General features: G+C 45.5%; 1 protein-coding gene across 1 annotated transcript in view; it reads left to right on the forward strand.

Moving 5' to 3' along the window:
• The window catches only part of CUL4B (cullin 4B), a 220,999-nt gene extending 197,716 nt beyond the window's left edge, over positions 1-23,283 (forward strand). The window contains exon 21 of the mRNA XM_063937225.1: positions 19,335-23,283. Within this exon, the coding sequence (XP_063793295.1) occupies positions 19,335-19,430 (96 nt within the window). The 3' untranslated portion in view covers positions 19,431-23,283. The remainder of the gene's footprint in view (positions 1-19,334) is intronic.
• Positions 23,284-25,123: the final 1,840 nt, after the last annotated feature.

Genomic DNA, 25,123 nt, shown 5'->3' on the forward strand with positions numbered 1-25,123 from the left:
TCCAAAACTATCGCCCGAGAGCATAAAGCTTAACATCTGTATTCATCAGTGCTAAGTTAATTGACAACCGTCTTTGCCCCCTATTAACTTCCCTTATAGCTGCAGACCAGGTTGGTTTCGTGGCGGGCAGGCAGGCCCCGGACAATACTTGGAGAGTCCTCAATATCATGGAATTCTGTAATTTTCATAAAACTCCATTACTGGTCCTGTCCTTGGACGCAGAGAAGGCGTTTGACAGTCTGCACTGGGGGTACTTAAAATCTGTTTTGCGTAAATGTAGTTTCCAGGGAAGATTTTTGGATTCTATTTTAGTCTTATGTTCTGTCCCTTCTGCAAAGGTCTTTGTGAATGGCTGCCTCTCCAGGGGATTCAATATCTCTAATGGTACTTTGCAGGGATGCCCTTTGTCGCCCCTCATTTTCGCTTTGGCTATAGAACCCCTGGCTGAGACTATCGGGGTGGCTGCAGACGTAGAGGGCCCTGATATAAAAGGGCTTAATCACAAGATTAGTCTCTTTGCGGATGACATTTTGCTTGCTCCAACCTGAATCCTCCCTTACTAGGCTTCATATAATATTAGACACCTATACAAAAATCTCCTATTACAAACTACCTCTAAAACTAAAGCTTTCCCACTCCATATCCCAGCGAAGACTTTAGCTCTACTTAAAGATAGATATAGGCATGCATGGTAATCGAGATCCATTAAATAATAAGAATTTACTTTCCGATAATTCTATTTCTCGTAGTCCGTAGTGGATGCTGGGAACTCCGTAAGGACCATGGGGAATAGCGGGAATAGCGGCTCCGCAGGAGACTGGGCACAACTAAAGAAAGCTTTAGGACTACCTGGTGTGCACTGGCTCCTCCCCCTATGACCCTCCTCCAAGCCTCAGTTAGGATACTGTGCCCGGACGAGCGTACACAATAAGGAAGGATTTTGAATCCCGGGTAAGACTCATACCAGCCACACCAATCACACCGTACAACTTGTGATATGAAACCCAGTTAACAGCATGATAATAGAGGAGCCTCTGAATAGATGGCTCACAACAATAACCCGTTTTAGTTAACAATAACTATGTACAAGTATTGCAGACAATCCGCACTTGGGATGGGCGCCCAGCATCCACTACGGACTACGAGAAATAGAATTATCGGAAAGTAAATTCTTATTTTCTCTGACGTCCTAGTGGATGCTGGGAACTCCGTAAGGACCATGGGGATTATACCAAAGCTCCCAAACGGGCGGGAGAGTGCGGATGACTCTGCAGCACCGAATAAGAGAACTCCAGGTCCTCCTCAGCCAGGGTATCAAATTTGTAGAATTTTGCAAACGTGTTTGCCCCTGACCAAGTAACAGCTCGGCAAAGTTGTAAAGCCGAGACCCCTCGGGCAGCCGCCCAAGATGAGCCCCCCTTCCTCGTGGGATGGGCTTTAACAGATTTAAGCTGCGGTAATCCCACCGCAGAATGTGCCAGCTGAATAGTGCTACACATCCAGTGCGCAATAGACTGCTTAGAAGCAGGAGCACCCAGCTTGTTGGGTGCATACAGGATAAACAGCGAGTCAGACTTTCTGACTCCAGCCGTCCTGGAAACGTAAATTTTCAGGGCCCTGACTACGTCCAGCAACTTGGAATCCTCCAAGTCCCTAGTAGCCGCAGGCACCACAATAGGTTGGTTCAAGTGAAAAAACTGAGACCACCTTCGGGAGAAACTGAGGACGAGTCCTCAATTCTGCCCTATCCATATGGAAAATCAGATAAGGGCTTTTACAAGACAAAGCTGCCAATTCTGAAACTCACCTGGCCGAAGCCAGGGCCAACAGCATGACCACTTTCCACGTGAGATATTTTAAATCCACAGTCTTAAGTGGTTCGAACCAATGTGAATTCAGGAATTCCAAAACCACATTGAGATCCCAAGGTGCCACTGGGCACAAAAGGAGGCTGAATATGCAGAACTCCTTTGACAAAAAGTCTGAACTACAGGCAGTGAAGCCCGTTCTTTCTGGAAGAAAATCGACAGAGCCGAAATCTGGACCTTGATGGACCCCAATTTGAGGCCCAACGTCACTCCTGCTTGCAGGAATTGTAGGAATCGACCCACCTGACATTCCTTCGTCGGGGCCTTCTTGGCCTCACACCACGCAACATATTTTCGCCCAATGCGGTGATAACGTTTTGCGGTGACATCCTTCCTGGCTTTGAGCAGGGTAGGGATGACTTCCTCCGGAATGCCCATTAGGATCCGTTGTTCAACCGCCATGCCGTCCAACGCAGCCGCGGTAAGTCTTGGAACAGACAGGATCCCTGCTGCAGCAGGTCTTGTCCGAGCTGCACAGGCCAAGGGTCCTCTGCAAGCATCTCTTAAAGTTCCGGGTACCCAGCTCTTCGTGGCCAATCCGGAACCACGAGTATAGTTTCCACTCCTCGCTTTCATATGATTCTCAGTACCTTGGGAATGAGAGGCAGAGGAGGAAACACATAAACCGACTGGTACCCCCACGGTGTCACGAGAGCGTCCCCAGCGATCGCCTGAGGGTCCCTTGACCTGGCGCAATATCTTTTCAACTTTGTGTTGAGGCGGGACGCCATCATGTCCACCCGTGGTCATACCCAACGTTTTTTTCCGCATTTGGAAAACTTCTGGATGAAGTCCCCATTCTCCCGGGTGTAGGTCGCCCATCGGAGAATCCTTGTGGCTTCTGCCATCACCATCCTGCTTCTTGTGCCGCCCTGTTTGTTTACATGGGCGACCGCCGTGATGTTGTCCGATTGGATCAGTACCGGCTGGTTCTGAAGCAGGGGCCTTGCTTGACTTAGGGCATTGTAAAAAGCCCTTAGCTCCCGGATATTAATGTGAGGCAAAATTTCCTTGGAAATTTCTTCCCTGTGTGACTGCACCCCAGCCCCGAAGGCTGGCATCCGTGTTCACCAGGACCCCGTCCTGTATTCCGAATCTGCGGCCCTCTAGTAGATGAGCCCTCTGCAGCCACCACAGCAGCGACACCCTGTATCTTGCTGACAGGGTTATCCGCTGTTGTATCTGTAGATGGGACCCGGACCATTTGTCCCACAGGCCCCACTGGAACGTCCTTGCGTGGAACCTTCCGAATGGAATTATGCTTCGTACGAAGCTACCATTTTTCCCAGGACTCGTGTGCATTGATGTGCCGACACTTGTCCTGGTTTCAGGATGTCTCTGACTAGAGATGACAACTCCTCGGCTTTTTCCACTGGAAGAAACACTCTTTTCTGGTCTGTGTCCAGAATCATTCCCAGGAACAGAAGACGTGTCGTCGGGACCAGCTGTGACTATGGAAAATTAAGAATCCAGCCGTGCTGTTGTAGCACTTCCCGAGAGAGTGCTACCCCTATTACCAACTGTTCTTTGGACCTCGCCTTTATCAGGAGATCGTCCAAATACGGGATAATAAAAACTTCCTTCTTGCGAAGGAGTATCATTTCGATCATTACCTTGGTAAAGACCTTCGGAGCCGTGGGCAATTCCAATGGCAGCATCTGGAACTGATAGTGACAGTCATGTACCACACATCTGAGGTACTCCTGGTGAAGAGGGTAAATGGGGACATGCAGGTACGCATCCTTGATGTCCAGGGAGACCCTGTAATCCCCCTCGTCCAGGCTCGTAATAACCGCCCTGAGCGATTCCATCTTGAACATGAATCTTCTGATATAAAAAATTCAAGCATTTTAATTTTAAGATGGGTCTCACCGAACCGTTCTGTTTCGGTACCACGACCATTGTGGTATAGTAACCCCTTCCTTGCTGAAGGAGGGGCACCTTGAGTCCTTGACAATCACTTGTTGTGATTATAGTGTTGAATAGTCACCAACACCGCCTCCCTGGCAGAGGGAGGTGCCGGTAAGGCAGATTTTATGAAACGGCGGGGGGGCGAACATCTCGAACTCCAGCCTGTACCCCTGAGAAACTACCTGAAGGACCCAGGGATCCATGTGAGAGAGCCCACTAGGCGCTGAAATTTCTGAGACGGGCCCCCACCGTACCCGGGTCCGCCTAAGCAGCCCCAGCGTCATGCTGTGGGCTTACCAGACGCAGGGGAGGACTTCTGCTCTTGGGAACTAGCTGTTGCTTTTTCCTCTACCTTTGCCTCTCGACAGAAAGGATGAGCCTCTAGCCCTCTTGCTTTTCTGGGGCCGAAAGGACTGTACTTGATGATACGGTGCTTTCTATTGTTGTGGGGTAACCTGTGGCAAAAAAGTCGATTTCCTAGCAGTAGCTGTGGAAACGAGGTCTGACAGACCATCCCCAAACAGTTTTACCCCCTTATAGGGCAAACTTCCATGTGCCGATTCGAGTCGGCATCGCCTGACCATTGCCGAGTCCATAACCCCCGTCTGGCGGCAATGGACCTAGCGCTTATTTTTGATGCCAGTCGGCAATTATCCCTCTGTGCATCACGCATGTATAAGACCACGTCTTTTATATGCTCTATTGTCAGCAAAATATTGTCCCTATCCATAGTTATTTTCCGACAGGGAATCTGACCATGCAGCGGGAGCACTGCACATCCATTCCGAAGCAACGGCTGGTCGCAATATAATGCCCTAGTGTGTGACTATATCTTATAGGGTAACCTCCTGCTTTCTATCAGCAGGTTCCTTCAGGACGGCCGTATCCGGAGACGGTAGTGCCACCTTTTCTGATAAGCGTGTAAACGCTGTATCTACCCTATGGGGTGTTTCACCGCGTGACCTATCCTCTGGCGGGAAAGGGTACGCTGCCAATAACCGTTTTGAAATTATCAATTTCTTATCGGGAGAAGACCATGCTTCCTCACACACCTCATTTAATTTCTCAGATGCAGGAAAAACTACTAATAGTTTTCTCTCACCAAACACAATACCCTTTTTATGTGGTATCTGGGGTATAATCATAAATGTGTAATACATTTTTCCTTGCCTCAATCATGTAACGGGTGGACCTAGTTGGAGGGTACACTAGTCTCATCGTCGTCGACACTGGAGTCGGCATCCGTGTCGACATCTGTGTCTGCTATCTGAGGTAGCGGGCGTTTTTAGAGCCCCCCATGACATTTGAGACGCTGGAAACAGGCACAAGCTGAGTAGCCGGCTGTTCTGTGTCGTCGACCTTTTATGTAAGGAGTTGACACTTTCACGTAATCCTTCCATAAATTCACCCACACCGGTGTCGACCCCGCAGGGGGTGACAACATATTTACAGGCATTCGCTCCGCCTCCACCTCATTATCCTCCACATACATGTCGACACAGCCGTACCGACACACAGCCCACACACAGGGAATGCTCTGATAGAGGACAGGACCCCACAAAGCCCTTTGGGGAGACAGAGGGAGAGTATGCCAGCACACACCAGGGCGCTATATATCACAGGGATAGCACCTATAAAAAAGTGTTTTCCCTTATAGCTGCATATATTGTATACTGCGCCTAATTTGTGCCCCCCCTCTCTTTTTTAACCCTTTCTGTAGTGTAGTTACTGCAGGGGAGAGCCAGGGAGCTTCCCTCCAACGGAGCTGTGAGGGAAAAATGGCGCCAGTGTGCTGAGGGAGATAGCTCCGCCCCTTTTTCGCGGACTTTTCTCCCGCATTTTTATGGATTCTGGTAGGGGTTAATGTACATCCATATAGCCCTGGGGGTTATATGTGATGTATTTTTGCCAGCCAAGGTGTTAATATTGCTGCTCAGGGCGCCCCCCCCCCCAGCGCCCTGCACCCTCAGTGACCGGAGTGTGAAGTGTGCATGAGGAGCAATGGCGCACAGCTGCAGTGCTGTGCGCTACCTTGATGAAGACTGATGTCTTCTGCCGCCGATTGCCGGACCTCTTCTTGCTTCTGGCTCTGTAAGGGGGCCGGCGGCGCGGCTCTGGGACCGGACTCCGAGGCTGGGCCTGTGTTCGATCCCTCTGGAGCTAATGGTGTCCAGTAGCCTAAGAAGCCCAAGCTGGCTGCAAGCAGGCAGGTTCGCTTCTTCTCCCCTTAGTCCCTCGATGCAGTGAACCTGTTGCCAGCAGGTCTCACTGAAAATAAAAAACCTAAAACTAACTTTTTTCTAAGAAGCTCAGGAGAGCCCCCTAGATTGCACCCATCTCGGCCGGGCACAAAAATCTAACTGAGGCTTGGAGGAGGGTCATAGGGGGAGGAGCCAGTGCACACCAGGTAGTCCTAAAGCTTTCTTTAGTTGTGCCCAGTCTCCTGCGGAGCCGCTATTCCCGCTATTCCCCATGGTCCTTACGGAGTTCCCAGCATCCACTAGGACGTCAGAGAAATTTGGTTGTGCATTTAGCACAGGACGATTACCTTTTTGACTGCAACTTTTCACCACTACTGAGCTCTTTCGAGAAGTTTATTAAGGAATGGTCTCCTCATCATGAAATCTCTTGGCTAGGATGCTTTTCTGCCGCCAAGATGCTGCTGTTGCCCAAACTTCTATTTCTGCTGCTGGGTACACTGGGCTCCACAAGAAAAGACATAGGGGTGTAGAGTAGGATCTTGATCCGAGGCACCAACAGGCTCAAAAGCTTTGACTGTTCCCAAGATGCATAGCGCGGCCTCCTCTAATAACCCCGCCCCCCTGCACAGGAGCTCAGTTTTGTAGTTGGTGCCGCAGATAGCAGGCACATAAGAGGGGCTGCTCTGGGCAGCCCTAAGAAGAGCTTTTTTTGAGAAGAAAAGTGAAGACTTCAAGGGCTGCAGCAGTGTGTAGATGTCTAGAGACATTCACTGCTGCAGCTCCATCTCTCCCCAGCGGCGCTGTACACTCTTGCGCCCTGGTTGCCGGGTAGCTACAGCAGGAGGCTCCGGTTTTCTTCTGGTCAGGCGCACACGACGGGGGCTCTCCGGGATCGCGTGGCCGCTTTGGGAGGTGGTGAGTGGGTCCCGGCCGGTGGGAGGCGGGCCGCGCGTGCTGGCGGTGGACACTGTGGCAGTACAGGCAATCCAACTAGATCACCAGGGCATGGGTGCAGGTCAGGTTTGCTCTTAAAACCTTTTTGTGTGTAGCCCGCAGCACCAGGTGGTTTTGCCAGCAGAGGGGATAAGGCTTAGACCTGAAGCCCCAGCCCCAGGGCGCCATTTCCAGCAAATGTTCCCGCCCTGGAGCTGCATATCTGTCTCTCCCTCACTCCCTGTCAGTGTTTGGGTGCCATTTCTCTCAGCTACACTGTTCCTGGGACTGCTTGGGCAAATCCTCCTTTGTAAAGCCGCCTGGTTGTCAGCGCTGTGACTTTATATGACACTTAAGTATTCTACATGTTAATTAGACAGTGTTAGTTAAGAGAGTGCATTTAGTCAGGGTTCTCTGGTACAAGTACCCTGTGATATACATCCAATTCTTACTGTGCAGAGTTATATCTATTGATTACAGATATATATATATATATATATATATATATATGCACCAGGAAGATGAGCCGCACTCACAGACTAGTAGATGGCATAAACACTCCGGCGTCAGACCAAAATAAGTCACATAGCCTGGATATATTTCCAACGTTTCATGTCTTTATGACATTTTTTCAAGGATAAAACAAACAATGACATGTATCACACTTTTAAACACTCACCCAGGTTTGTGCGCCGGCTGCCGTCCCGCTCCGTGGAGAAAACTTAATGACGTCACTGACATGCGACTAGCGCTGACGTACCGTCTCTAGGCAACGCGGACGTATTGCTAATAGTGCTCCCATCACCATAGCTACATACAATAAGCAAAACAAAAACACGTAGAAGCTGTCACCACACTGCAATCAGACCATGCAGCTAGAACCATCTACTTGATACAATGTATATACAATACTATTAGACTGACTGCATGAAAAAATGCTATTAGTACAGACTAGGTGAAAAAACTACTATTAGTACAGACTAGAAGACGAACTATTCTCAAACAAAGCGGATCATATTCAAACAAAGCAATTGAAGGAACATTGCTCATTTAACCCTAACGGGTGCAGAGTCTGTAATTTATATATCCACATTGATTCCTTTTGCAATAATAGACGTCCCCTGTCACCCCCTCTATTGTTGAGGGGTACATGGTCTATCATTTTATACTTTAAGCTCGCCAGATTGTGTCTGAAGTTCTTAAAATGTCTGGCGACTGGTTGATCTTGATCCGTTCCTTCTAGGGCTTGTCTGATGGCCGTTCTGTGCATAGCCATGTGTTCCTTGAATTGTCTAATCGTTTTACCGATGTATAATAGTCCACACGGACATTTGATGTAGTATATAACATACTTAGATGAACAAGTTAAAGAATATCTGATCTTGTACAATTTGCCTGACCTGGGGTGTGAGAACGTGTCCCCCATGTCGAGATAGCTGCATGTAGTGCACCCGAGAGTTACCCGGTTTTCTGGATAGAAAATGTTCCGAAGGTGTACCCTTTAATTTGGAAACATCATTGTGTACAACATAATTCTTTATGTTCTTGCCCCGTCGTTGGCCAATCATCAAATGTTTGTTGTAGAGAGCTGGTAACTCTTGTTCTGAATTCACCAAGGGCCATCATCTTTTGGCAGCTGAATTGATCTCTCCACTAGCCGTGGAAAAATCCGTGACCCAGATCATTGAGTCATGATGATCAGAAGCAGGTTTTTCTTCCAAAGATTTGTTCCTAGACATGGATAACACTTGAAGCATGATTTTCTTTAAGGAAATAGGATTGTATCCCCTTGCAATGAATTTATTCATCATCAAGTTGAGTTGTATTTTGAGATCTTGAGGATCACTGCAGATTCTGAGGGCACGCATGAACTGTGAAAATGGCAATCCTTGTTTTAAAGACCACGGATGATGACTTTCAGCTCTCAAAAGTGTATTGCGGTCAGTTGGTTTGTGATACACTGTCGTGTTGAACCGTCCATCCTGCATTGTAATGGAGACGTCTAGAAAGTGGATAGTACAGTTGCTGATCGTGTATGTAAATTTGATACTATCATCCGCTTGATTGATAAATAGCATCATCGAGGAGAACTGTTCTTTACTTCCTGTCCATATGACAAAAATGTCATCTATGTATCTGTGGAAACTGTGGATGGGTAATACAAATCTGGGGTCTGAAAAAAACAAATCTTGCTCTAAGGCAAACATGAACGCATTAGCGTAGCTGGGTGCTACGCAAGAACCCATCGCACAGCCAAGTCTTTGGATATAAAATTTCCCATCATATTGGAAATAGTTCCTAGTCAAGGTCAGTTCGAGAAGGGACATGAAAAAATCTAAATCAGGACCATTATACGATGAATTATTGGTAAGAAGCCTCCTAGTGGCAGCCAACTCTCTATCATGCGGAATGCTAGTATAGAGGCTTACCACATCAATGGTGGCCATCCACCAATGAGACTCCACCTGAGGAATGTTTAATAATTTTAATAAAAAGGATGTGGTGTCTTTCAGATATGTTCTTTCGTTCTGAATTACGGGCTGCAAATAAGAATCAAGGAATTTTGAAATTCCATAAAACAAAGAGTCTCGGGCGGAGATGATCGGCCTACCCGGAGGGTTACTTGCATCTTTATGTAGTTTGGGTATAGTATAGATCAACGGGATCTTGGGATGATCAACAGTAAGTGAGTCATGTATCTTCTGTGTGATGATGTTGTTCACAACTGCTGCAGAGAGGAGAGTATCAAGTTCCTTCTTAAAGATGAGAGTGGGGTCAGCATCCAATGGGCCATACACCTTCGGATCATTTAGCTGTCTTTCAATTTCAGATTTATATTGAGAAAGATCCTGGATGATAATGCCCCCCGCCTTTGTCGGCTGGGCGGATGGTGATATCGGTGTAGGCACTCAAATTCTTGAGGGCAATTTTCTCACCCTTAGTCAAATTGCTATGTGTAGGATGCTTCACCTCAGCACATTTTTCCAAAGACTTTCCCAGCTGAGAGGTAAAACATCTAATAGCTGGATTATTTGATATGGGATCAAATGTTGAAGGTTTCTTGATACCTAATTTCTGTATGCGTGGCGGCTGTGTGACACCAAAGTATTCTTTAAGTCTGAGCTGTCTATTCAGGTGATAGAGGTCCACTTTGTTCTTAAATTCGTTGGGGTGATTAGTGGGCACAAAGGATAAGCCTTTATTGAGCACCGATATTTCGTCTGGAGTGAATTCTCTGGATGACAAATTGAATACTACGTTTTCTTCTTGTATTTGCGCTTTCCTTTGCCTTGCCCACTCTCCTCCGCGTCTGGTCCGAGATCTTCCACCGAGCTGGCTTTGGCTCGGGTGGTCACCCCTAAAGGGAGTTTTTTCTTCAACTGGGATTTAGACCGCGCCCCTGTCGACTCTCCTTCACTTGTAGTAGCTCCCCCACTGGAGATGTCCGTATCCGATCGATCTGGATTCCTAAATCTGTTAGGATATCTCTTCCTTTGGGGATAATGAGGTTTTTGATTCACCCATGTGTAAACCCGTTGCTCTTCGTAGTCTTTGTCGACTGTAATTCGTTTCTTTTTCTTGAAGGCAACCAAATCTGTTTAGACAACTTTTCCATCCATTTGTTTTCAGAGTCACCCTGAAGCTTCTCAAGATAGAGGTTCTCGAAGGACTGTCTCTTAGCTTGATAATTCTTCAGCTCCCTCCCTGCTTCCTCCACAACTAGGAGAATGAGGTCATAGGAGCATTTGTTTAATATTGCCGCCCACCGACGGCAAAAGTCGACATTAAAGCGTCCAATGGTGGGGATGTTCCTGATACGGAAGCCTCTAGGGATCCTCTTATCTCTGTAATAGTCCGATAGACTGACTCCATGGAGATAGTAATCAATCTCCTTCTGATGGAGATGTAGTAATTGTAAATATAGTTGCTGTGTGGATTCCAGGTCACCCCCTGCTTTGACCATATCCTTAAATAGGATGGCATCAGCCTCTGGTTCTGTAAAACTCAAAACCGCATCAGGCACTAAAGTTACTCTGGAAAATCCTTCCACATTGGCCTCAGCAGTGGGGAGAGACATGCTGCGTGTAGTTTAAAAACAATGTGGTTGCTTGGTTCAACAAATCACACAAAAACCTTTGAAAGTGTCCGCAAATGTAGTAAGAAACAAGGGGTGCCTTGACCAGAAAACGACGTTCTGATATATAGCCCAGATGGTTGTCCGGCACTCCAACACCTCCAACAACTGCTGTGGTGCCCGCTCAGTGTAATAGACATGCACCAGGAAGATGAGCCGCACTCACAGACTAGTAGATGGCATAAACACTCCGGCGTCAGACCAAAATAAGTCACATAGCCTGGATATATTTCCAACGTTTCATGTCTTTATGACATTTTTTCAAGGATAAAACAAACAATGACATGTATCACAATTTTAAACACTCACCCAGGTTTGTGCGCCGGCTGCCGTCCCGCTCCGTGGAGAAAACGTAATGACGTCACTGACATGCGACTAGCGCTGACGTACCGTCTCTAGGCAACGCGGACGTATTGCTAATAGTGCTCCCATCACCATAGCTACATACAATAAACAAAACAAAAACACGTAGAAGCTGTCACCACACTGCAATCAGACCATGCAGCTAGAACCATCTACTTGATACAATGTATATACAATACTATATTGTAGTATTGTATATACATTGTATCAAGTAGATGGTTCTAGCTGCATGGTCTGATTGCAGTGTGGTGACAGCTTCTACGTGTTTTTGTTTTGTTTATTGTATGTAGCTATGGTGATGGGAGCACTATTAGCAATACGTCCGCGTTGCCTAGAGACGGTACGTCAGCGCTAGTCGCATGTCAGTGACGTCATTACGTTTTCTCCACGGAGCGGGACGGAAGCCGGCGCACAAACCTGGGTGAGTGTTTAAAAGTGTGATACATGTCATTGTTTGTTTTATCCTTGAAAAAATGTCATAAAGACATGAAACGTTGGAAATATATCCAGGCTATGTGACTTATTTTGGTCTGACGCCGGAGTGTTTATGCCATCTACTAGTCTGTGAGTGCGGCTCATCTTCCTGGTGCATGTCTATTACACTGAGCGGGCACCACAGCAGTTGTTGGAGGGCCGGACAACCATCTGGGCTATATATATATATATATATATATATATATATATATATATATATATATATATATATATATATATATATATATATATATATATACACATACTTGCTGAGTGATTTCTATTTCGTGTCTCTCACTCAACTTGCTATCCCTATATTCTATAACCTGAGGGGGCTTGGTGCATCAGGTTTTATAATAATATAAGATTTTCACGATATACTTTAATACATATTTTTCTCTGTGATTTTAGTCACCATATCTCTCCTGTGTCTCTGCTTGTGCTGACTACACTGCGCAGGGGTCTGGGTAAGAGGTGGTGTGCTGCTGACAATTGTACTGTGTTACCTGATATTGCAAGTTATATCATGTCTGCTTCTGAAGGTAACGGTTCTGGGGCTGAACACCCTGCCGGTGTTGCTGAAGCCACAGATGCCTATGAGGAGACTATAGCAGCTGCGGGCTCTGGTTCTGGGGGCTCTTTGCCCCCCAGTGGGACGGTGGCAACGGGGGTACATAATGACCCACCGTGGGCTGCTTTCTCCAAGCTTCTGCATACGCTAGTTACTAAACTAACACCCCCTGTGGGACCTCCTATGCCGGTGCAACCGTATGTGGTCCCCGCAGCTAACCCGCCGTGGGCGGATAATTTGTCTGCTCAATTGAAGAAGTTGAACCAGTCCTAGACTACTAAAAAAGTCTGACCCTCGCTCGCCTAAGACCAAGGGGTCCTCTAAGCGAGCTCTTATCTCCTCACAATCCACTGCTGTCACTGACACCTCGTCTGATGAAGATGGTGCTTACACTGACCCCACAGATTCTGACACAGATACTGCTGATGGGGAGGGTAGTTCACATGTGGATGTTCCTGATCTTTTGGAGGCTATTAAGTTGATTTTACAGATTACGGATGATCCCGAGCCATCCGTCCCTCCTAAGAAGCCAGATAGGTTCAAGCGTCAGAAAGTGGTTCAACAAGCTTTACCTCACTCTGACCACCTAGTTGATATACGTCAGGAACCCTGGAGAAACCCGGGAAAGAAGTTTGTGCCTCAAAAGAAGATGCTGGCTCGCTATCCCCTCGCGCCAGAGCTGTCTAAAAATTGGGAAACGCCTCCTCCAGTAGACTCACATGTGGCTAGGATGGTGGTTTCCTCAGCTCTACCTGTCACGTCTCTAAAAGAGCCTACGGATAAACGTGTGGAGGGTTGTCTGAAAGCGATTTACACCCTCACGGGTGCTGCACGAAGGCCCACTATTGCAGCAACATGGGCTGCAGAGGCTATTGAAGCATGGGCCCTAGAGTTGGAAGCTGAAATCTCTTCTGACCATGCTAGACAATACTTGTCATATATTGTCACAGCTTCTCACTATATTAAAGAGGCGGCTTCTGATGCCGGTATTCTAGCAGCCAAGTCCTCCACTACATCTGTCCTGGCTCGCCGGATATTGTGGCTGAGATCCTGGTCTGTGGATCTGGACTCTAGAAAAACCCTGGAGGTACTCCCTTTCAAGGGAGATACAGTATTCTGTTTGGGGAGGACTTAAATAAGATAGTGGCTGACTTGGCTACTGACAAAACTGCCCTTCTGCCAAGTACCGCTCCTTCTGTGTCGAAGGCTAAGGGTATTTCCTTTCGCCCCTTTCGTCCTTCAGGTAAAGCAAAAGGTCAGGCATATAACAAGCAGGCCCGCACTTCCAAACCTGGTAAGCTGAAGCCCAAAAGAGCATAGGCTGCCCGTCAGCCAGCTTCCAAGACTGATAAGCCTGCCGCATGATGGAACGGGCCTCCCCCTGGGGGATCCCAGGGTGGGGGGCCGCTTCTAGGGTATACCCAGGAATGGTTGAAGTCCACTTCGGATGCCTGGGTACGGGAAGTCGTCACTCGAGGTTACGCCATAGCCTTCAAAACCCGTCCCCCTCATCGATTTTGCCAGACAGACGTCCCGTTGGACCAGACAAAGGCAAACACTCTACATTCGGTGGTACAGACCCACCTGGATACAGGAGTCGTAGTACAGGTGCCTCTTGATCAGAGGGGCCGGGGGTACTATTCCCCGCTGTTTCTAGTCCCAAAACCGAACGGGTCCTCTCGGCCCATTCTCAATCTCAAGGCATTGAACAGGTTTGTGAAAGTTTCCAAGTTCCGTATGGAAACTCTTCGCTCTATAGTTCTGGCTTTGGAACCTGCGGATTATATGGTCTCCCTGGACATACAGGATGCTTACCTGCATATTCCTATAGCAGTGTCACATCAGCAATACCTGAGGTTTGCAATTGGCAACCTCCATTACCAGTTTCGGGCGTTACCTTTTTGTTTAACTACGGCTCCGCGAGTTTTCACCAAAGTTATGACTGTGGTACTCCGCCGTCAAGGGGTCAGGATCCTGCTGTATCTGGACGACTTGTTAATCCTGGCAAATTCCCCAGAACTTCTCCTACGTCATCTAGATATGACTGTCCGGTTTCTACAAGCCCACGAGTGGCTCATCAACTGGAAGAAATCCTCCCTGGTCCCTGCTCAGAGCATGGTGCATCTGGGAGCGCTATTGGACACACAAAACCAGCGGTTGTTCTTGTCCCAGGAGAAAGTCCTGAAGCTTCAGGACAGGATTCGTTGCTTCCTTTCTCGTCCGCAAATTTCAATACATTCAGCGATGCAGGTGCTGGGCCTCATGGTGTTAGCATTCGACATGGTGGAGTATGCTCAATTCCATTCTCGCCCCCTCCACAGGCTGATTCTAGCCAAGTGGGACGGCCTGCCTCACCGGATCAGGTCTCACATGATCTCATTGACTCCGGAGGTCGGTCTGTCGCTTCACTGGTGGCTCCAGGACCAACGATTGTGCAGGGGCCGTCCCTTCTGGATATCCGACTGGGTCCTGTTGACGACAGATGCCAGTCTAAGAGGTTGGGGCGCGGTGCTGGAGCAACACTCCCTTCAGGGTCGGTGGACCAAGGAGGAATCTCTCCTCTTGATCAACATTCTAGAATTGTGGGCGGTCTTCAATGCGTTGAACCTGGCCCAGCATTTAATTCAGAACCGTCCTGTTCAAGTACAGTCGGACAACGCCACCACAGTGGCTTATATAAATCATCAAGGTGGCACTCGAAGCCGTTTGGCAATGAAGGAAGTCTCACGGATTCTACAATGGGCGGAACGCCATCTACCGGTGATATCGGCAATATTGAATCCGGGGGTCCTGAATTGGGAAGCGGACTTTCTCAGTCATCAGGACGTACACGCCGGAGAGTGGGGCCTCCATCCAGAAGTGTTTCAACTCCTAGTGGAAAAGTGGGGCCTTCCAGATGTAGATCTGATGGCGTCTCGACACAATCACAAGGTTCCGGTATTCAGAGCAAGGACAAAGGATCCTCAAGCAGCATTCGTGGATGCGCTGGCGGTGCCGTGGAGGTTTCAGCCTGCCGTACGTGTTCCCTCCAGTGTCACTCCTGCCCAGGGTAATTCGGACGTTCAAGCAAGAAAGAGGAATTCTGCTTCTCATAGCTCCAGCGTGGCCCAGACGGCACTGGTTCTCAGACCTGCAGGGCCTATCGTCAGAGCGTCCAATTCTACTCCACAACGCCCAGACCTCCTCGTTCAGGGCCCCTGTGTCTACCAGGACCTAGCTCGGCTGTCTTTGACGGCGTGGCTCTTGAAGCTTCCGTCTTGAGGGCTAAAGGGTTTTCTGAGGCGGTCATTCAAACTATGTTGCGGGCCCGGAAACCGGCTTCTGCTCGGATTTACTATAAGGTCTGGCATTCTTACTTTGTTTGGTGCCCATCTAACAATTATGACGCTTGCAAGTTTAGTATAGCCAAGTTGTTGGCCTTTCTTCAGCAGGGCCTGGACTTAGGCCTGCGTCTGACCTCCCTGAAGGTTCAAATATCTGCCTTGTCGGTGTGGTTTCAGAGAAAGATTGCGACCTTACCTGATGTGCATACCTTTACTCAGGGTGTGTTGCGTATCCAACCTCCATATGTCCCGACTGTGGCTCCTTGGGACTTGTCGATAGTTTTGGAGGCGTTACAAGAGTCTCCGTTTGAACCTCTTGGTTCGGCTGATCTTAAGTGGCTTTCCCTTAAGGTGGTGTTTCTACTGGCTATTGCTCCAGCTAGAAGAGTGTCAGATTTGGGTGCCTTGTCTTGTAGTTCCCCATATCTGATATTTCACCGTGACCGGGTGGTTCTTAGGACTCGTCCCGGTTATTTACCTAAGGTGGTTTCTTCGTTCCACCTTAATCGGGAGATTGTGGTACCGGCCTTTGTTTCTCCTGACCTGTCTCCCAAAGAGCGGTCTTTGGATGTGGTACGGGCTCTCGTATCTATGTGAAGAGAACTACTTCTGTTAGGAAATCTGATTCTCTATTTATTCTGTTTAGGTTTCACAAACGGGGCTGGCCTGCTCACAAGCAGACTTTGGCCAGATGGATCAGAATGGTGATTGCACATGCTTATGTGAGGGTTGGTCTGTCGGCTCCTGCTCACATTACAGCCCATTCTACTCGGTCTGTTGGACCTTCTTCTGCGGCCCGCCGTGGTGCGACCCTTGAACAACTGTGCAAGGGTCGCACCACGGAGCCCAGTGTACCCCGCAGCAGAAAACGAGTTTATGGTAAGAACTTACCTTTGTTAAAACTCTTTCTGCGAGGTACACTGGGCTCCACAAGGCACCCACCCTGACGCACTTAGCTTCTTTGGGTTGGTATGGCATTAGCCGCTAACACTTCTCTTGTCGTGAGAGTGTGGTGTATGTGGCTACTAACTGTTGTCGTCTCTCTTCCTGCTACTGCATTGGGCTGGTTAACTAAAAACTGAGCTCCTATGCAGGGGGGCGGGGTTATAGAGGAGGCGGCGCTATGCATCTTGGGAATAGTCAGAGCTTTTGAGCCTGTTGGTGCCTCGGATCAAGATCCTACTCTACACCCCTATGTCTTTCCTTGTGGAGCCCAGTGTACCTCGCAGAAAGAGTTTTAACAAAGGTAAGTTCTCACCATAAAACTCGTTATTTATTCTGGGCCATTCCTCGCAACTTACCTAAATCTCTCTGTTTAAGAGCCAATAAAATTTTATCTTAATTCATTTGGAAAGGCTCTAGACCCCATATTGCTAGGTGCATTTTGATTTTACCTAAACGTTTCGGAGGGGTAGCCTATTCTGATTTGGTTGCCTATCACTCCGCCTGCCTCCTCAGCCAACCTCAAGATTGGTTCATTGTGCTCGCCCCTAAACCATGGGTCCTAATGGAAAGGTCCTTCCTGGGATTAGACGCTCTCACAGATTTGTTTTCATTAACTGCGCACGCTGTCCCTTTGTGGTCCGGGTACCGCGATTAGATCTACGTTACATATTTGGCACTCCGTACTATCTGATACTACTATTTCATTACTGCCGACCGTTCTATTGGAGCTACAGTTTACTGTAGCCCTAATCTTAAATTAGATTCAAGGATTACTGCAGGAATAGTGAAATTGAAGAACGTCTTTAATGCGGATGGTCAAATGCCTTTTTCTCAGTTACAATTACAATTTAACATCTCTAAATATGATTTCTTTAAATATTTACAATTGTGTCATTGGCTGTACTCTTGTACTAACAAGTCATTTATTCCTTCCTCCCTGCCTGCAGCCCTGTACCTTTGATTATGTTCTCCAGGTCATAGAAGCGGCATATCTAGATGGTATCCGTATATTGTCTTACTGAACAAATCTGGTAAATTATTACCTCATGTTAAGTGGGAAAAAAACTTGTCTGTAGTTCTTCAGGTAGAGGAGTGGGACTCAATTGCCTCATTATGCTTTAAAATCTCCAAATATTTACAACATTCCGAAATGTTTTACAAATTGTGCTATATGGCGTACTTTACTCCACAGTGGCAGCATCATATTTGGCCCTCTGCGTCCCCATTATGCTGGAGAAATTGTGGCTGCGTTGGTACCATCTTTCATATTTTTTGGCAGTGTCCGGCCCTGATGCTGCTGTGGACTGAAGTGTTCTCACTTTTGAGTGAAGTATTCAGAACAAATGTCCCCGGTGACCCTATGATTGCATTGTTTCACTATTCTAGGCATCCTTTTCTAAACTGTGACTGATATATTATTGGCCATATATTAATTTCCACTAAGGACAATTGTGGAAATCACACTCAATACCTAGTATCCAGACTATCATTAACAAGACCCATAAGCATTTTCTATTTGAGACAGCAGGTTGCGATTACTCCTCATCGGCCGCATCAATCCATTTGAGGTGGCTTAAGGAAAGACAGGGACACTCTACAATTTACAGTGATCCTATCAACCTCTCTCTTTTGAATTCTCTGCCTACCGTAACTGACTGAATGTCTTCTAAGATTTATTTTGTCTGCTGTTTCCCTGGATACATGTTATGTCATGTTCCTCCCTTTGTCCACCCCTTTTTCCATATTGTGTCTGTTGTGTTCTCCTTTTCCTTTCATCCCCTCTTTGTTCTCTTTTCCTGATCTTATTTTATGTTTTCCATTAATGCTGTGTTTCTAAGTTTTCATGTACACAGATATTGATTTGATAATTGAGATTTGTATGTACTCTTTTCTACTCAATGTTGATACACTCTGTGGCAATGTGTATAATTATATTTTTCATTTCTTGAAATAAAACAAAAATGTAATGTTTAAAAAAAACAAAAAAAAAGTTAATTTTAATGATTCGGCATTAATCAGGTTTAGGCCGTGGGGATGGGGGGGATTAGGGTCAGGCACTAAGGGGAGAAGGGGAACAGTCTTACCTCCCCACTATCGGGATGTAGGCGTTGGTGTTCTGACTGCCGGCATCCAGTCAGCCAGGATATCATACTGAATCCATAGCTAGCTATCTATTTTTAATTATTTTTTTTTCAATGTGTACTTATTATTATTATTATTATTATTATTATTTATTTATATATATATATATATATATATATATATATATATATATATTTATATATTTATATATTTATTTATTTTTTACGGGTTTCGTTAATTCCCTCTTATCTGGCCAGAATTTGTGCTCCATAATTATACATTGGATATATGGGTGGTGGTGAAGCCCCGAAATACATATGCTTGTTTCACTACTGAGTAAGCAGCCACTTACTGGACTTGTTCCAGCACTGATGGTTTCTGTTTGGTAAATGGTAGAATTCAGGCTTAAGTGTAGGGAAAAAACCCACAATAAAAAGATTCATAATGCATTATCTCATCTATACACACATGCACAATGGTCAGTAGCTCTAATCTAACTGCTACTTGTTGTTTTTTTTTCTCTTATAGCCTGCAGATTTGAAGAAAAGAATAGAATCCTTAATAGACAGGGACTACATGGAAAGAGACAAAGAGAACCCCAACCAGTACAATTACGTTGCATAAAATATATGCCAGCCTTTATATTGATGGGCACCTAGCGGATATTAAAATTAGCCTGTTGATCCCATTGCATTCACTTTTTACACCATGGATAACCGAATGAATCCTGTTTAAAGATGAAAATGTGAGCAAATTCTTCCAGCAATTTGAAAAGCCCTTTTTAAAGAGTACAATTTACACTTAACAAGAATGCTGTTGGAACTCTTTCTTTTATTTTTTCATTGCATGTTGTTTAGAATGATGTGCAGAGTATTCCCTGGGTTCTAGTCTGCTGTACGGGAGGAAGATTATTATGTGGTCTCATGACACCTTTTTCAGCCTCTAACAAAACTAAAAACGAAACCAACATGGTATCCTCTGCTCTTTGACGCTGTATGCAAACTGTTACCACCTAGCCTGCGAAAGGTATGCACTGTGCACAGGGGCTTGCTCATTCCCAGGGTCTCAAGCCATCCATTAAAACCTAAACTGGATATCTGCCATTTCCTAAAACAAGAGGCACTGTACCTAAAATCTCTTGTATCAAATGGGACCTTAAGTACTAACTCCTATTGTAACTCTTTAATGTGTTTGCAGTAGAAATGTGACTATTATCTGAAGTGTGGCTAATCTGAGACATAAATGAGGAAGATCTGACATACCTTTTATTGCAATTCCGCTAAACACTACAAGCTGCAGTTGCTTGCACTGTATGCGTTTTTGTATTTGTTTCCATGAGTACATTTTTAGCGCTTGAATTAGCCTGAACTTTTACTAACATTGGTGACTTCCTGACTTCACAGGGTCTGGTGAAACCACAAGGCAAAATGTTTGACTATTAGATCAGTTGCTTTTATAAAGGCCTCCTACATACAAGCCTGTTATCTCCAATTGGGCTTTTTAATTACCTTTGTCAGGTTTTATAGTGCGCGAGCAAGTATGTTGTAACCAATGTAAAATCACTTAAGGGTTCTGTGTTTTTTGTGCCTTTATCAAAGACTTCAATAGAATTTACAGCTCCAGACGAATGTGTCCTTACATTATCTGTACATGAATGATAAAGTAGAAAAAATATAGTTTTTACCATTGTTTCAATATTTCACTGTAATGGAGGAAGGTTGTTCAGCTACATATAAGCTTTTGTCAGGCCCTTTAGAATTATGAAACATAGCTAGATATCTACTTCTTTCATGCCAGGAACAAATGCAGCTGTGTACAGGGTTTACCAATGTTGCCTTTTTGTTTATTTGATTTTCTTAAATCTAAGATCTCTTTTAAAAGCTACCAGAGTGATCAATTTGACCAGGCTTTAGATGACCTTTTGGTATTTTATTTTTATTATTCAACTGAAATGTCTCCTGGGGCCCTGAGGTGGCTGGGCCTTGCAGGTCTCCCGGGACCCTGACTTGGCTAGCCCTGACAGGTCTCCTGAGGCCCTGAGGTGGCTAGCCCTGGCAGGTCTCCTGGGGCCCTGAGGTGGCTAGGCCTGGCAGGTCTCCTGAGGTGGCTAGGCCTGGCAGGTCTCCTGAGGTGGCTAGGCCTGGCAGGTCTCCTGAGGTGGCTAGGCCTGGCAGGTCTCCTGAGGTGGCTAGGCCTGGCAGGTCTTCCTGGGGCCCTGAGGTGGCTAGGCCTGGCAGGTCTTCCTGGGGCCCTGAGGTGGCTAGGCCTGGCAGGTCTCCTGGGGCCCTGAGTTGGCTAGGCCTGGCAGGTCTCCTGAGGTGGCTAGGCCTGGCAGGTCTCCTGAGGTGGCTAGGCCTGGCAGGTCTTCCTGGGGCCCTGAGGTGGCTAGGCCTGGCAGGTCTCCTGTGGCCCTGAGGTGGCTAGGCCTGGCAGGTCTCCTGTGGCCCTGAGGTGGCTAGTTCAGAATGTCATTGAGAAATGTAGTGCAACAACATCAGAAGTAATGCTTGTAAATTATCTCTAGGACAATGCCGAAGTTTATCCAGTGTTAACCATTTCCAATGAATCCTATTCAATGTTCCCCAATAAATACTGAGTAAATGGTTTTAAAATATGTGGCACATAGGGCATACATTTATTATATGATGCTGTTTGTTTTTGTAAATAGTACCTTGCCTACACCAAAATGTAACTGGGGAGGTTTTTTTACATGGGTTGTTCTGTCCCAAGATTTGCTATTTCCTGTTAATACGGTAGTCACCTCTGTTCATTTAAGTCATTGTGGTTATCTTAACTGGTTTCCTATTGCAACATAGCCAGCTCTTGTCTCTAGATGTTGTATGCCAAATGCTGGTATTTCCACTGCACTTTCTTAATCGAAAAAAACCCAAAGCATTGGCAAATAGGCCGTTTACACTGAACCTTACCCAGGTCCTTCCTGGGACAAGCCCTGCTTGCTAGCAGGGTTGGATTCCTGGGTCACTGGACTCTGAGCCATTTCCTCGGACTAAAATCCCAGGTACACGTGCAATAATCTGGGATTTTCATGTCCGTGGAAAAGGTGTACAACTGTCTTCAGTTTCACAGGGCTCAAGCAGTGAATTGAACCTTTGCAACATTATGTGTTTAGAAATCATTCAAAAAGTCTTGCTACTCAGCTGGTTAACCTGGATGGTTGGTCGTTTTCTGAACTCAGTGTTTGTAGACTATTTTTGTTTAAATTTTTTATGAACAAAACTTGCCGAATTTGGTTTGAGAGCTGCTTGGTAACATTAATTAGATGCTCAAATGTAATGTTACTTTACAGACTGAATTCGTTCCAAAAGCAACAGTGTTGTCTGTTTCAGACAGCTTCTGCAGTCTACTCCAGTGTTTAAAGATACATGTTGGGATATTGTGATCTGAACACTTGCTCAATGTTTGTTTTTTTAATGGAATTATGTTGGAATTTTTAGTGTATATTAAATACCTTACCTGAATTGTCAAAAATGGGCAAGCCTGCATGAATATGACTTGTAACTTTTCATTTAAAACCTGATGCTGTTTTAATTTATTGTTTTTGCAGACCATTTGTGTTTTACTTTTAACCTTAAACTCGCATAAATGTTTGCTTTCTTTTTCTTTAATGTATCTTGGCAGTTTGTCTAAGCATCTGAAATAGGAATGTGTTTTTATATAGTTTACTTAAAGGTGCCAAAATAAGTGCAGTAAATTTAAACCTAGTGGAATAAATTACGAATTAAAATGTTTAGATTTAATATTGAATTGTTTTACAAAGGCAACAAGTTTGTTTCCAAGTCATTTGGATTTTATTTTATTTTATTTTTAATAGTTTTATTTGTAATCTGTGTCACAGTGCCTCTTTTCAAAGTGTTCAAGAAAACAAGACTTATGCAGTTTCTGTTTGAAAAGTTAGATGTGATTACAGCATTAAGCTTCTCTTTGCTGCACATTGGAGGACAGATGTGCAAAATGCAAACACCATTAGACTTCATCACCTTATGGTAACTAATGGCATATCAGCCCTTCTACCCTTTGCTGGATCTCTACTGAAGGGTTCAAGTAGAATGTTTAGACTTTGTTTTTAAAGAGTACAGCAGCATTCAGAAATGTAATATACTTTTTTCATTTGACAAGTGTTCATTATATGGAGTGAAAAATATTATTCCAATTTTTTTTGTTTTTTTTTGTTAGGGGATCTTTTTCACTCCAGTTGTAGATTTCAGGAAAAATATTACTTGTCTGTTCACTGTATCAAAACTCAATGTGATATTTTAAAAGGCATGTGACCTCACCACATCCTTTTCAGGCAAAAGTTGAAACCTTTTTAATGTTTCATAAAATACATATGACAAGGGTACAAGGTCTTTCTAAGTTGATAAATAATGTAAATATGTGTCCCCTTCAAAGAAGAGTGAGTCTGTATCTAGGTATTTTGTGTCATTTAATAAATATCAAACAGTTTTGTGTTGCTAAATTATTTGTTTCCTTTTAATATTACTATTTTTGATATGCACTTTTTGTGTTCCCCCTCTTTTATACATATACTATCAGATTTTCACCACTTTAAGGCACCTATTTAAAGCCCATTAAAATGTGTGTGTGTTGATGGTACAAAAAGTACTGTAGGCAGACCTGAACAAATGCGTACAATACAACGGAGAGTTATGGTAGCACTTATGAAATCCATAAGTAATCCACTACACTGCAGAGGAGATTTGAGAGCAAAATTTATAGACAAAACCTTGGACGCTAACAGCTAGCGATTTTTGTACTCGTGTACAAGCGTTAAACTGTTGCTGTAAACAAATGCTCTACTTGAATAACCAACGCAGTCATTCACCATAAAACAGTGGTTAACTTATTTGTACACCTGCAGAGCAGATAAATATCACTTATGCAACATACACGCTTAAGGAAGGGTAGGAATTATATAAAGTGATATATTTCAGGCATGTTATGCATTTAACAAGAAATGTATGAACCAGGCGCTAAAAATAATATAACATTAGTCAATATGTATTAAAATCTGAATATATCTAAATTGGTTTTTGGAACGCAGCACCTTAGAGTGCAAGCTGCTATGCACTATTCAATACAGACCATAAATATAAGATAATCAACTTCCGGTGTGAGAGGCCGCATTTTAGGAGAGCTCCGGATCTCGCTGTGCTACCTGTGGAGGCGGCGTGTGCACGGGAAATATCAGCCGACAGCAGGATCCAGGAGAGGGACTCGAAAAGGCACGTGACACTGTAGTCAGGTCCAGTCAAGGACCATCCTCAAGGGGAGAGAGTGGGCGTCTGGGCAGTGGAGCAGTAAGCAGCCCATGTTACCTGCCTGTATAAGTCTACCCCGCATCAGAGTGGACAAATACCGTGGCCCCCCTGGTAGGTTGATGCCACACAAAGGACACTTGAGCACAGCGAGGTCCAGGTGTGTTTACCCCCCCCCCCTTCCAAGGTGAGATCCATGCCTTTTCTGGCAAACAGCCAGTAATAGACTGTTACGCGGCCATAGTATCAGCATCCCCTGTGAGAGAGGTGATTAGCACCCATGCAGGACAGTGGGGACTTGCCGCCAGAGGAGACTTAAGGTGACATTGGGGAGGTGAAACCTGGAGTCTGAGCTAGTGAGAGACGGAATACTGGAAGCAGATTACCTCTATTCATACAAAGTGAGATAGGGGAATAGTCTGTTAGGTCTAACGGGTGTCTGACACTGGTAGATACAGTTTAATAGAGCCAGTCCGCATCGGAACAAAACCCCTGTGAGAGAGGGGAGCAGAGTCCGTGACACCCAGGGGGTTCTATTTTTGATTGTACTTTCCCAGTCTGCACCGGTGCAGGCTTGGCACAAGTAGCCTGGATAATCTCTATGGGAACACCAATACCCTGAAGCCAGTATTAAGGTAAAGGGGGATCCTCAGCAGGAACAAGGAGAACGACTAAACGAGCCAAGAGCGAGATATATGGCATCAAACTCGAAGTGACAATCGGATGGTAAAGTACATGCAACGTTGTAACAGGTGCAGGTTTATTTATGGCACTTATTTCTTTGGCTACAACAGTGCCTAGTAGTGTTATATGGTGTCTAAACAAGGTAGATACATATTGGTAATCTTTTTTTCTTAGTCTTTTTGCCTTTAAAAAGTGAGGGTGTACTGTTCACTGATCTTCTGGCAAAAAGGGGAAGGTTTTTCTGCCAACTAATATTGCTGTTTTTCTCTGACGTCCTAGTGGATGCTGGGGACTCCGTCAGGACCATGGGGATTAGCGGCTCCGCAGGAGACAGGGCACAAAAATAAAGCTTTAGGA

The sequence above is a fragment of the Pseudophryne corroboree genome, chromosome 8, assembly GCF_028390025.1.
Source record: "Pseudophryne corroboree isolate aPseCor3 chromosome 8, aPseCor3.hap2, whole genome shotgun sequence".
Taxonomy (NCBI): Eukaryota; Metazoa; Chordata; class Amphibia; order Anura; family Myobatrachidae; genus Pseudophryne; species Pseudophryne corroboree.